At 46.2% G+C, this 12,679-nt stretch overlaps 1 protein-coding gene across 2 annotated transcripts in view; it reads right to left on the reverse strand.

The window, feature by feature from the left end:
* Nucleotides 1-2,689: 2,689 nt before the first annotated feature.
* Nucleotides 2,690-12,679, reverse strand: part of CA6 (carbonic anhydrase 6) — a 31,158-nt gene continuing 21,168 nt past the window's right edge. The window contains exons 8-10 of one of the 2 annotated variants that reach the window (XM_044769622.2): nucleotides 7,932-12,161; nucleotides 5,931-6,060; nucleotides 2,690-4,810 (exon numbers count right to left, since the gene is read on the reverse strand). In XM_044769622.2, the coding sequence (XP_044625557.2) occupies nucleotides 12,049-12,161 (113 nt within the window). In that variant the 3' untranslated portion in view covers nucleotides 2,690-4,810; nucleotides 5,931-6,060; nucleotides 7,932-12,048. Of the gene's footprint in view, nucleotides 5,695-5,930; nucleotides 6,061-7,931; nucleotides 12,162-12,679 lie in introns of both variants that reach the window. The other variant, XM_070511158.1, reaches the window with a different exon arrangement.

A 12,679-nucleotide genomic window follows, 5' to 3' on the forward strand; every position in this document is an offset into this window, starting at 1 on the left:
AGAAAGCTATTAGAAACAATCAACAGCTACAGCAAAGTTTCAGGGTACAAAATCAACTTATGAAAATCAGTTTCATTTCTATACACTAATAATGAACTAGCAGAAAGAGAAGGGAAGAATACAATCCCATTTACAATTGCAATAAAAAGAATAAAATATCCAGGAACAAATTTAACCAAGGAGGTGAAAGACCTATACACTGAAAACTGTAAGACAATGCTGAAAGAAATCAAAGAAGACATAAAGAAACAGAAAGATATTCCATGCTCACAGATTGGAAGAATAAACATAGTTAAAATGTCTGTACTACTTGAAGCAATCTACAGATTCAACGCAATCCCAATCAGAATCCCAATGACAATCTTCACAGAAATAGAATAAAGAATCCTAACATTTATATGAAACAACAAAAGACCCTGAATATCCAAAGCAATCCTGAGAAACAAGAACAAAGCTGGAGAAATCACAATCCTTGACTTCAAAATATACTACAGAGGGGCTGGCCCCATGGCCGAGTGGTTAAGTTCTCGTGCTCCGCTGCAGGCGGCCCAGTGTTTCGTTGGTTCGAATCCTGGGCATGGACATGGCACTGCTCATCAGACCATGCTGAGGCAGCGTCCCACATGCCACAACTAGAAGGACCCACAACTAAAATATGCAGCTATATACCGGGGGGCTTTGGGGAGAAAAAGGAGAAAAATAAAATCTTAAAAAAAAAAAAAAAAATATATATATATATATATATACTACAGAGCCATAGTAATCAAAACAGTACGGTACTGGCACAAAAACAGAACACAGATCAATGGAACAGAATTGAAAGCCCAGAAATAAAACCACACATCTGTGGACATCTAATCTAGGAAGGAGCCAAGAACATACAATGGAAAAAAGAAAGTCTCTTCAGTAAATGGTGTTGGGAAAACTGGACAGCCACATAAAAAAGAATGAAAGTAGACCATTATCTTACACTGTACACAAAAATTAACACAAAATGGATTAAAGACTTGAATGTAAGACCTGAAACCATAAAATTCCTAGAAGAAAATATAGGCAGTACACTCTTTGACATCAGTCTTAGCAAAATCTTTTTGAATACCATGTCTACTCAGGTAAGGAAAACAAAAAGAAAATAAACAAATGGGACTACATGAGACTAAGAATCTTCTGCAAGGCAAAGGAAATCATGAACAAAATGAAAAGACAACCCACCAACTGGGAGAAAATATTTGCAAATCATATATCCAACAAGGGGTTACTTTCCAAAATATATAAAGAACTTATACCATTCAACAACAAAAAGACAAACAACCTGATCAAATAATGGGCAGAGGATATGAATAGACATTTTTTCCAAAGAAGATATACAGATGGCAAACAGGCCCATGAAAATATGTTCAACATCACTAAATTATTAGGGAAATGCAAATCAAAACTACAGTGAGATATCACCTCACACCCATCAGAATGGCTCTAGTTAAGAAGACAAGAAATAACAAGCGTTGGAGAGCACATGGAGAAGAGGGAACCCTCACACACTGCTAGTGGGAATGCAAACTGGTGAAACCATTACGGAAAACAGTATGGAGATTTCTCAAAAAACTGAAAATATGAGTACCATATGATCCAGCTATTCCACTACTGGGTATTTATCCAAAGAATATGAAATCAGCAATTTCAACCATATATAGAAGATAAACAAACACATGGATAAAGAGAACATATTGGTGGTTACCCGAGGGGCAGGGGAAGGGTAGGCAAAGGGGGTGGAGGCGTGCACGTGTATGGCAACAGATGGAAGCAGGACTGTTGGTGATGGGCATGATACAGTCTATGCAGAAAATGATGCATAATGATGTACTCCTGAAATTACATAACACTGTAAACCAATATGACCTCGATAAAAATTTTAAAAAGAGAGGTTTGGGAGAAGCAATCAATGGAACTTAGTAATGGCTTGGAAAATGGGTGAGGAAGAGGAAGACGTTAAAATTATTTGCTGGAGGCCAGCCTGGTGGTGCAGTGATTAAGTTCATGCGCTCTGCTTCCGTGGCCCAGGGTTTGTGGGTTCAGATCCCACGTGTGGACCTACACACCGCTTGTCAAGCCATGCTGTGGTGGCACCCCACATACAAAATAGAGGAAGATTGGCACAGATGTTAGCTCAAGGCCAATCTTCGTCACCAAAACAAAGTTTGCTGTTCTTTTTACATCCTTCATTGAACAGATGGTGGTGCCATTTACTAAAACTTGGGTCACAAGAAGAGTACTGGGTTTTGTGTGGGGGAAAACCATGAGTTTAGTTTTGTGCATGTTGAGTTCTCCCAAATTCTGGGATTGGCTCTGATCGGGCCACTTGGATCACATCTTTCCCTAAAAACAACCCTGGTGGCCAACAGGATGGAGCATGCTGACTGACCACCCCACCCAAAGTACATGGACAGAGCACTGGGGAGGACAAAGGGAATTAGCCGTCCCTCACAGAGATTTCTAAGGGAGGGTGCTCAAGGTCAGGATTCGGGTATTCTTGGCACCCTTACCCGATGCTATTGACCACACCACAATACCCCAAATATGCTATCACTACTCTTTCAACTTATATTTAATACTTTTAGCTTTGGATTCTGCATTAATATTTATATTGACTTTTTGTTTGCATTTGGCTGGTATGGATCTGCGCACTCCTGTATTTTCAACCTTTCTCTCTCTTATGTTTTAGATACACCCTATGTTTTTTGTTCTTTGATCTAATCTGAAGTCTTTGCCTTTAAATAGCGGAGTTTAATCCATTTAAATTTGTTATAATTGATATGTTTGTTCTTCTGCATCTTATTTTATGCCTTGTTTCTTATATGTTCTTGCTGTTTTCCTTCTTCAATTTTCCATTCTTTCGCTGTCTTGATTAACTTGGCTTCATTTTCATATCCATGATTTTTATTTTACTGATAATGCCCACAGAGCCCTTGAGGTCTTCACAGATGCTCAGAAATCCCAAGTGTGGCTCCTTCCTGTGACAGAAGGGTGGGATCCACAGGTTGATCCATGCACTCAGGGCTCTCAGAGGTCCCAGGCCAGGCCCTCTCAGCCACAGACAGCCCTGCCTCCGTCCACAGAGCCTGGTCCCTGAGCTGTCTCACCTTGGCACCCTCTGTCTTCACCTACATCCAGGGACATTACACTCGTACCTCCCCCACCCCCACCATCCTTCCAAGGACAGCTGAGCAGATGCCCTAGAAAATTTCTGTGGCTCCTAGAGGTTCCTAAATTCAGATCCAGAGCCAAGTAAGGAGATGAGGCTCAGTATGGTGGCACGCAGCCCACCCAGGCTCAATTGGAGGTCGCTTTAGCTCAGTTCTGAAACCCTCTAAACCCTTGCCTTGGCCAAGAATTCATGGCCCACCACAGATAAAATAGTTTCCAGTAGCTTCTTGCCTTCAAGACTCTCCTTCATCACTCTACACCCGAGCGCCCAAGCCAACAACCTCAGACTCTTGCGCAATCCTAGCCCTCCATTGGCCTGTGATACTCCAGATCACTCCTACCTTTTCCTCCGCACCAAAGCCATCATTCTAAACCCAGAGGAGAGATATCGCCATACTTCGCTCTGCAAATATTTATGGGGCACTTGCTTATGCCATTGAATTCACACCCTTTAAATATCTGGCAATGGCCTCGTCTATGAACTTTCCCTGGAGTGTTTTCATTTTCAGAGAAGCTTGTTAACCATAAAGGATTTTTAATCTCTCATGATAAAGCGGGTCATTGCCTGCCACCCTCAGCCACACTGATGCCTCCCTCTCTGAGGCCCAGAGGTCCTTCTCTGCTTCTCTCCAGCACCTGCCTCCTTCTCTCTGGACAGAAGCTGCCCCTGCAAGGACTTGGTGTCTGTTCCCCCAACATCCCCTCGTGTGAGGTTCAGGGTTGCCAGGTGCCAGTGCCGGACCCCTCTGCCCTGCCTCAGCACTCAGGTGTCAGCTGGGCTCAAGAGGGGGCATCTGAGTGGCCAGCCTGTCCATTCAGCTGGGGTGGGGGGAGCGGCCCCCGGGAGGACAGGAAGGGTTGGGCATCTATCATCCAGCTGTGATGGTGCTTCGATATTTCAAAAGCAGGACACGGAGGCAAGAGGGGCCATAGGGACGCAGTCCTGCATCTTCTGTGAGAAAGAGCAGCAGTCCAGGCACGTGCACGGTGCTGTTTGCCCCTGATACGCCTGTAGCTTACCACGAGACCTTTGTGGGGCCTGTGCACCTCAGTTTACCAACACACAAACGCGGGTGGGTGGACTAAAAGATCTCTGAGGTCCCCTGGGCACAGGCCCCGCCATCCCCACAGTGGCCACTGGAGGGCAGCACCCTCACCGCAATCGCAGCCGCCCCTCAGCCCTCTGATCCCCCTGGCAAACCCTCTGCTTGAGTTTCTTACAAAATGACACCAGCACAGAAGGCCTTTGGAAAATTTCTGGCACTGGTGGGAGGAAAACCTGCTGGGAGCGCCGTGGAACAGCTAACGGGCTGTTTCTTAAGGATATTTTGTTTCTCAAAATTTTTCTCGAGCACCATGAGCTTAGAGAAACCAATCTTGAAGTTCCAGGCCCGCGAAGGGGTCTTCCCAGCTCCCCTCCGGGGGCACCCAGCCTTGCCCTGGACGGGACCCCGGGCCGGCCGCTTTCTTCCCGCTGACCAGGGGACGCTGGTCTTGTGGCTGTTTCACCCCCGATTCTGGGTGTTCTCACGGAGAGGGGGTGCCCGCCGTCGCCTGCAGCTCCCGGGAGACCTCAGCCACCTGGTGCAAGAGCGTTCACGGTGGCAATCTGCGGGAGATAACGTTAGCCCCAAATTCATGTCACCAGAAGCCTTTTTATGTTTTTCTTGGGGGGTTTTGTTTGTCTTAGTTTTTTAACTAAATTCAGCCAAATTCCTACTCTGTGTTGTTTGTATTAGTGAAAAATTGGAATCACAGATTAACAGTAAGTAATAATATAATTAAACAATAATATTTAGTTTCCATAAATGTTATAAAATGTGATTGGAAACTTTCGTTTTCAACCTTTCAATAAAACTAAAACAAACGGAACTAATATAGCTGACTGCAAAAAAGTTGAAAATTTGAAATGCTAAAAGAGTCTGGATCATTTTCCTTCACTGTTTTGTTTTGTCACATTTACTTTATGTTTTTTCTTACTACAGAAGCAAGTCTTGTTCATCAGGGAAGAAAAAGTCGTAATCTAACCCGCCCAGAAGATTCTATTATTTAAACTCTTGGTGTGGAAACTTCCAGATTCCTTTGCACACACACACACACTCACACACGTTTCATGTCTATCCTTATCTCCAAACTAATTCTCAAGGTCTAGACATTTACAAAATTTTGAACTTTTTGCTACTTCAAAACTGAGCAAGCATAATGGGCTAAAATTCACTAAAAAGTTTAAAGACTTATAAGTAGAAATTTTGTTCCCTCCGGTGTTACAGGTTGGACAGTCACTTCCACGGTCACCTTCCTGGGTACCTGTCTTCATCGTCCCTCCCGGCAGGGGGACTGTCTTCCTGTCATCTCCAGCAGGAGGCTGGTAGCCGGTCCAAGGTCCCCGCTTCCCCAGGATCCCCCGGAAGGCCTTGGACAGTGATGGAGGCCAAACCTCTGAGCTTGGCTGGTGGACAGAGTGGCTGGGCCTGGGAGGCTGCAGACACCTCCCTAAAGAGACAGTTCTCCAGCTCAGGCTCTTGACCCACACTCGCCTCCCCACCTGCCCTGGCTCCTGCCCTTCCAGCCTCCACTCCTGGCAAGCTCCTGACCGCACCCCCCCCCCCAGCCCCCCATGCTCACATGGCAAGAACAGGTGTCCCTGCCTCCCACCACCCCTGGTGTCCTCCAGGAGCAGGGAGCCTACCTGAGCGGTGCTGGCACAGCAGGGCCTCAGAAACACTCACCGTGTGAATGAGTTTCTGGTCAGATCAGTGGCCCCCTGGCTGCAGCCCCTCTTCCAGAGAACAACCTTCCTCAAGCTCACGCCCCAGCCTCGGTGCCGGGTGAGGAATCGCACTGAGTACTAATGAGTACCTGCAAACCGAAAATATTGGGATAAGTGTGCTCACAGGGCTGTACGAAGTGCAGGGGGGAATAACTACCCGCCCAGGGCAAAAGGTGCTTCAGGAACTCAGGCTTTTGAGGGAAAAAAGCCATGTGAAGACGGAGGCAGAGATGTGGAGCCAAGGAACACCTGGAGCCACCAGGAGCTGGAAGAGGCGAGAAGGACCCCCCCGACCCCCACCCAGAGCCTGCAGAGGGAGCTCGGCCCTGCCGACACCTTGACTTTGGACTTTTGGCCTCAAGAACTGTGAGAGGGTAAATTTCTGTCGTGGTGAGTCAAGAGAAAAAGAAACTCAGGCTTTTTGTCCTCATAGTTGTTGCGTAAATGCCGAAAGTAATGACTTTTTTGGACCCCTTAGTCATTTCCGTGGAGCACTGCCTGGTTCTCCTCCCCACCCCGGAGAGAGGTGTCCCAGGACAGTGGAAAGACTTACAGTCCGAGACCTGAGTTCAACCCCAGTCCTATCCCTGGAGAACTCTGGGCCTCAGTTTCCCCATCTCTAATTTTGGAATCAGAGTCCCTACCTCACGGCACTGCTGTGAGGCTCAGGGTCAGAGGAGGCCCATGGGAACTTCCAGCAGCTTTTGAAGCACGACATAAATGTAAGCGCCCCTTCTAGTCATTAAAACGTCCCTGGAAGCTGAATCAGTGTGGAGCCTGGTTCCTGCCTGACTCAGCCCAGGGCCACCAGCCTCGCTCCCTGCGCTGGGAGCTGTGCACCTGCCCCAGGGCCAGTGTCTGAATCTGCAGTCGCCCAGGGAGGCTGCAGTGAGACCGTGGCTCATCCAGCCCAGGAGTCCACTGGAGAGGATTCTACCTGGGATGACAGTCCCTCCCTCCTACACGACACATCCTTTCTAGAGCCATTCGGCAACGTCTTCCCCCAAGATGAGGCTGCCCTGAATAGGATCACACAGCAATGGGCCCAGCCCTGGGGCCACAGTTCAGGGCAAAATGGTGGAGGAGCAGCCCACCACAGTGTTACCTAAGAGAGCAGGGGTATCTCAGCTCCTTGTCAATCTCTAGAGTAAGACAGAAGGTGATCTGATGGCTTTTGTGGTGATGCAGGTGGAGAAGTTTAGCAAGAAAGAGTAGAAGCCTGTGCCCTACATTGAGTGCAGCAAGAACAGCACATGCAAAGGCCCTGAGGCGGAAACATATTTGGTAGGTCTGAGGAACACTATGGCCAGAGCTCAGTGAGCAAAAGGGAGAGTGGTAATAGATGATGCCCAAGAAGTGTTCAGGGGACAAATGATATAGACCACAATTAGGGCTCTCAAATGTATTCAAAGTGCAATGGGAAACCATTGGTGGGTTCTGAGTGGGCAAGTGATGCAATCAGATTCACATTTTAAAAGGGATAAATAGTAATTACTAAAGAGTAATGAACACCCATGTATCTAGCACCCACTTTAAGCAACAAGTCATCACAGACACAATTGCAGGCCCTGTGTTCCCCTGCCTCTCTCTCCTTAAAGGATGCAACCACTCTTCTGAATTTGTGTTTTTCTTATGAATCACTTTTACTATGTATTATACCACCTTAAAATTATATGTGTACACAATCATTTTGTTATTGTCCAACTTTTATAAGTAATATTACACTATAGATTTTTCCTGCTACTTGCTTCTGTTGCTCCGCATCGTGCTTGTGAATTGCAACCACGTTGGTATGTGGAGCTCTGGTTCATTCATTCTTTACTACCACCTCGTATGATCATTTTACATTATCCTGTTGACAAATATTTAGGTTGTTTCCCATATTTTTCAATTACTACTAATTCTGATGTGAACGTTTTTGTTTCTTATGCATATATGCAAGTTTCTCTAAGGTAAGTACCTGGGAGTGGAGTTTGCAGGTCAGGGGATGTGCGCGTGTCCCATTTATGAGATGTTACCAGACGGCGTTCAGAGTGCTTGTTCCGGTTGATGCCCCCGCTGGCAGTGGATGATGATCGCTCGCATCCTCAGCAAGGCTTGGTATTGTCAGACTTTAAGGTTTTTGCCAACCTGGAGGTGTGAAATGGTATCTCGCTGTGGGTTTAATTTCCGTTACCTTGATTACTGTGAGGTGAGGTGGCGTCTTTTCATCATCTATTGATCATTCCCATTTCCTCTCTTGTAAACTGTTCATCCTTTTTTATGATTTTTCTCTTGGGTTGCCAGTCCTTTTCTTATGGATTTTTAGAATTTCTTGAAATAGTCTGGATTCATTCACCCAGCACATTCTCCCTGAGCACCTTTATGTGCCAGATACTGTTCTTAGGTACTTGGAGTTTATTGTGAAAAAGCTTCCTCACGGAGCTTATATCTTCTCGCTGAATATACGTTTTTCTACCCCTTGAATTTCTTGAAAACTACTCGTTAGAGCTAAAGGCTTAACTGGATTCAGGTTCAAAAAAAATTCTCTTTTGCAATGAGTCTTTGTTGGGAGTGCTGTGTACTCGACAGGCACGAAGCATCAGCTGGCTCCACCTCGAGGGATGTTAACGCTGCTTAGTGCCTCTAAAGGCGGTCAGCCTGACCCACCCACTGTGCAAAGACCCCATCACCCTTCCACCTACTGGTCTTAGGAACCACTGAAGACCATCATCTGGGCCATTACTTCATGTAGGTTGCAAACCGATTCCTTTTGAATTTTCTAGCTGGAATCGCTCCAAGAAGAACTTCCGTTCACCGGCTGTAGCGGGTTGAGTGGTGGCCCTCCAAAACAATACGTCCACCCAGAAACTGAATGTGAACTTATCTGAAAACAGGATCTTTGCAGATGTAACTAAGGTAAGGATTTTGAGATGAGATTGTCTGGGTTATCTAGGTGGGCCCTGAATCCAACAATAAGTGTTAATAAGAGAAAGACGGACGGACACAGACACGAAGAGGGGGTGATGTAACGATGGAGGCAGAGATTGCAGTGATGCAGCCACAAGCCAAGGAACACCTGGAGCCCCCAGGAGCTGGAAGAAGCCGGGAAGGAGGCCTTGGAGGGCGCTTGGCCCTCTGCCAACACCTTGAGTTCAGATTTATGGCTTCCAGAGCTGGGGAAAGATACATTTCTGTTCTTTTAAGCCACATAGTTTGCGGTCCAGTCGCTACAGCAGCCCCAGGAAGCTAATATGACCAACTCTGAGAAGACGGAAAGACAATGGACAGCAGAGGCAGGAACATGCTTGATTCTCCCCTCTGTTTGCCATTTTACAGAATAATAAATGGTTTCCCTAGCAACCTCCCAAGGTGACCAATGAGGTTTCCCTCACTTTTTAATACCGTTGTGAGCTCGGCTATTTGCATAGACGTGATATGTCTCAACCCATTGCAGTTCTTCTTTTTTCTGATATTATTCTTTTCGATGCTTAAGTTGTCCCAGGAGCCCCTTCAAGATGGCCCCTGTGTCTTTGGGGCATGATTCCAGTTGTCTTAGGTGGATTTCTTGTTTTCTGGCCTAAAAAGGTACCCCAGGCTCATCTTGTGTGTCCTCGCCCCAGACATGGGGTCTGCTACCAGGAGCCCCGGTTTGTCGTAGCGGGAAGAGCGCTGAGAGGCGGCTGTCTGGGTGGAAGGGCGTTCATTGCCTCGGGGGCACCGTTGTTTCTAGGCCTGAAAAGTGGACAGAGCCAGGAAATATGTGCTTCTTAGAAATAGAAAAGGAATTTATAAATTCATACTGACATTTCTAATTTGAACTGACATACTGACAGTTCAAAGTTATGATTATAGGGTTTTTACTTAGCTTTTTCGATGTTCTATTTGGATCTCTGTTTTCTTATGCTGAAAATCTTGTTACTAAGGACACAAACATAATTATTTGGTGTATATAGTAGGATAGTATAGTAATCACACACACAGCTTCAAAATAACAGTTCCAACATCGTTCCTGACAGGACTCCTGAGCACTGTGGCGGCTTTCGTCGCAGTTCTTCTCGGCTTTAGGACGTACCCCACTGGGTCTGATGGTAAAAATAGCGTGTTTAAAACAACTTGGAGACATTCTTCTCTGTGTGTTTGTGCTTCCAACTCAATGTATAATTGTTTGATCACTTTACTATGGTTTTGCATTTTAAGTTAAGTTTTAGGGATTTTTTAAAAATCTTTTCATTCTGTTTTATAATTACGTGAAACCCAGGGTTCAAAAGTCAAAACCACCAAACTGGATGCTTCCAGAAAAGTCCATCTTCCAGCCCCATCCTCCACCTTTCCCCCTGCCGCCTCCTTTTAGGCAACCATTATAATCAATTTTGGGTTCCTTTTTCCCTTGTTTTCAAGCACAAACAGGCATGTGTAATCCTGTTTGTTTACGTCTTCGTTTACTTGTTTGTAGTGTCTCCCACCCCACAGAGACGTAAAGTCTTCCCTATTTCATCTCCAGGTCATCACAGACTCTCATTTCTGGTTGAAAGAATAAATCTTATGTCACCATGTCATTCCCCTGTGGAAAGCCCTGCCATAGCTGCCCGTCACCCACAGGTACAATCCAACACCCTTTAGTGGCACAGAAAGCACTTGCGAAGCCGGACCTCCCAAGGCCTCACCCCTCTTTCCCTGCCAGCTCCCTTGACCCTGCTCCCATTTTCCCATAGGCGCCCGCCCCTCCCCCACTCGGCTCACCAGGTGAACTCCTTCCAAACCCAGGCCGAGCACAGCCCCTCTGAGGAGGTTTTCCAGTTGTTCTCGCCGTGGTAGGGAGATTGGTTATGTAAGTATATGTCCTATTCACTGGACCTGAGCTCCAAGCGTAGGAACAGCCCCTCCGCCATCTCGGTACACTAGTAGTTAGCCCCACATCCGTCACATAGCAAGTGCTTTACCAAGCTTGTGGAATAAATGAATGAGAGATTCTGTATTTAAAAGAACTTGGATACAAAAGACGTGGGTTCAAATTCTGGCTTTGTTGTCTGCCACCCGGGAGATCTTGAGCAAGCCAGCTGGCCTTTTGCATCTGGGTTTCTTTTTCTGTAAACTGGGGATAAGGCGGCTTCGTACAGGATTGCCTTGAGGGTAAGTGAGTCATATGTGAAAGTCCTTTGGATATGATGAATAAAAACATGGAATAAGAAAGGCGGTAAAGACAGTAGGTTGAGGAATTCAGAAGAATGAGGGTGAGCTCAGAGAAGAGGAGGAAGTTGAGAGTGGGTAAGGGAGGGGCCTGCAGGAAGGGGATGCATAACTGACCCATAAAACTAACGGCCTCTCTGCCCGGTGCATCTCAACCTTGTCTTATTCAATCAAACCACAACTCTGAAGGTGGGTTATTTTATTATCCCACATGACTAGTAAGTGGTAGATCCTGGGTCCAGTGACAACAAGGCCCAGACAGCATTTGACCAAAAGGTGGAGATCGGCAGGGAGGCCGTCAGTTTTATCTCCTCCCTCCCCGTCTCCAGGGAGCCTGCCTCCTTGCTCGTCTGCCCTTCCTTTACTCACAGGGCACGATCACTACTCCAAACCTCCCCATCAGCAAGATCCCCATGAAAGAATCTCTTTCCTTTTTCTCATCTTGGTCCTGGAAATCCCTCCCACCTTGATCTCTATCCCATGGCCTGGGGCCCTGGGGGTGGGGCAAAGAAGGGAAATTTGAAGTGGAACAAAGGAATGGAAAAGAGAAACTTTTTAATGACAAATTTCTAACGTTGTTTATTACATCTAAATGCTGCAGGGAAGTTTGGGCTGGTTTATAATTTAGGAAGATCAACGTGCATGATTAGATAGGAGGAGAGTTAGCCCTTTAAATTTCTATTCCAGTCAATTTCCATTAGTGTTGTCTAGCTCAGATCTTTTCTCACACATTGAAACCATCTCACTTCCTTTCACGGGTGATGGTTTCCCCTTGTTTTAGTCAGAAATTCAACAGGTGCCTCAGGGGGAGTGAAGCCATTGGACACATAGGATTTCTTGCAGACAGGGCAGGGCGTGGGCTCAGGGGGCTGCTGCCTCTTCCTGTCCTAGCTCATGATTCCAGCTCGTTAATATTTGCCTTTTCTCTTTACTTGCTTCTGTTCAATTAATCTTCTAAAGTATTCAAGGTTATTGTCGATCCTGGTTAGGTGAAACTGGAGCTCAGAGCCAAGAACAGATTCTATAAAAAAAAGAGTTAATAAGAAAAGGTCAAAACTTTGGAGGTCCTCGTGAAAACGGAGAATGTGGGACAGCCAGAGGCCATTCCGCACGTGTGTCCTTTAGGGAAGTATTTTGGATTCCTTAGAATGCCCTTCATGTTCCCATCCCATTGGCTTCAAGCATCTTCGCTATGTCTGAATTCAGGCTTGTAAACTACCAGAATCCAAGAGATGACATGTTAAAGCTGGTTCCACCCTTGAACCTTAGTTTCTCATGCAACGCTCAGTAGTCTTACCTTAGGGGACGTTTTCTAATAAATAAATTGCAAGAGGTCTTGTTTTTGTGACTGACCTTGGTTTCTCAGATCATTCCTCATTGGCAGTTTGATCAAATTAACCCCTCTGGGGTGGAATTCTACAGAATTATGAGAGATCATGTGGGTCACACCACCAGGTTGGCTGGAGACAATTCCTGCTACATCAAAGTCTGGGCCTGAGTGAGGGCAGGTGGAGCAAGATGATGCCCAGTTTTCTGTTC

This window comes from Equus asinus, chromosome 5 (assembly GCF_041296235.1).
Source record: "Equus asinus isolate D_3611 breed Donkey chromosome 5, EquAss-T2T_v2, whole genome shotgun sequence".
NCBI lineage: Eukaryota > Metazoa > Chordata > Mammalia > Perissodactyla > Equidae > Equus > Equus asinus.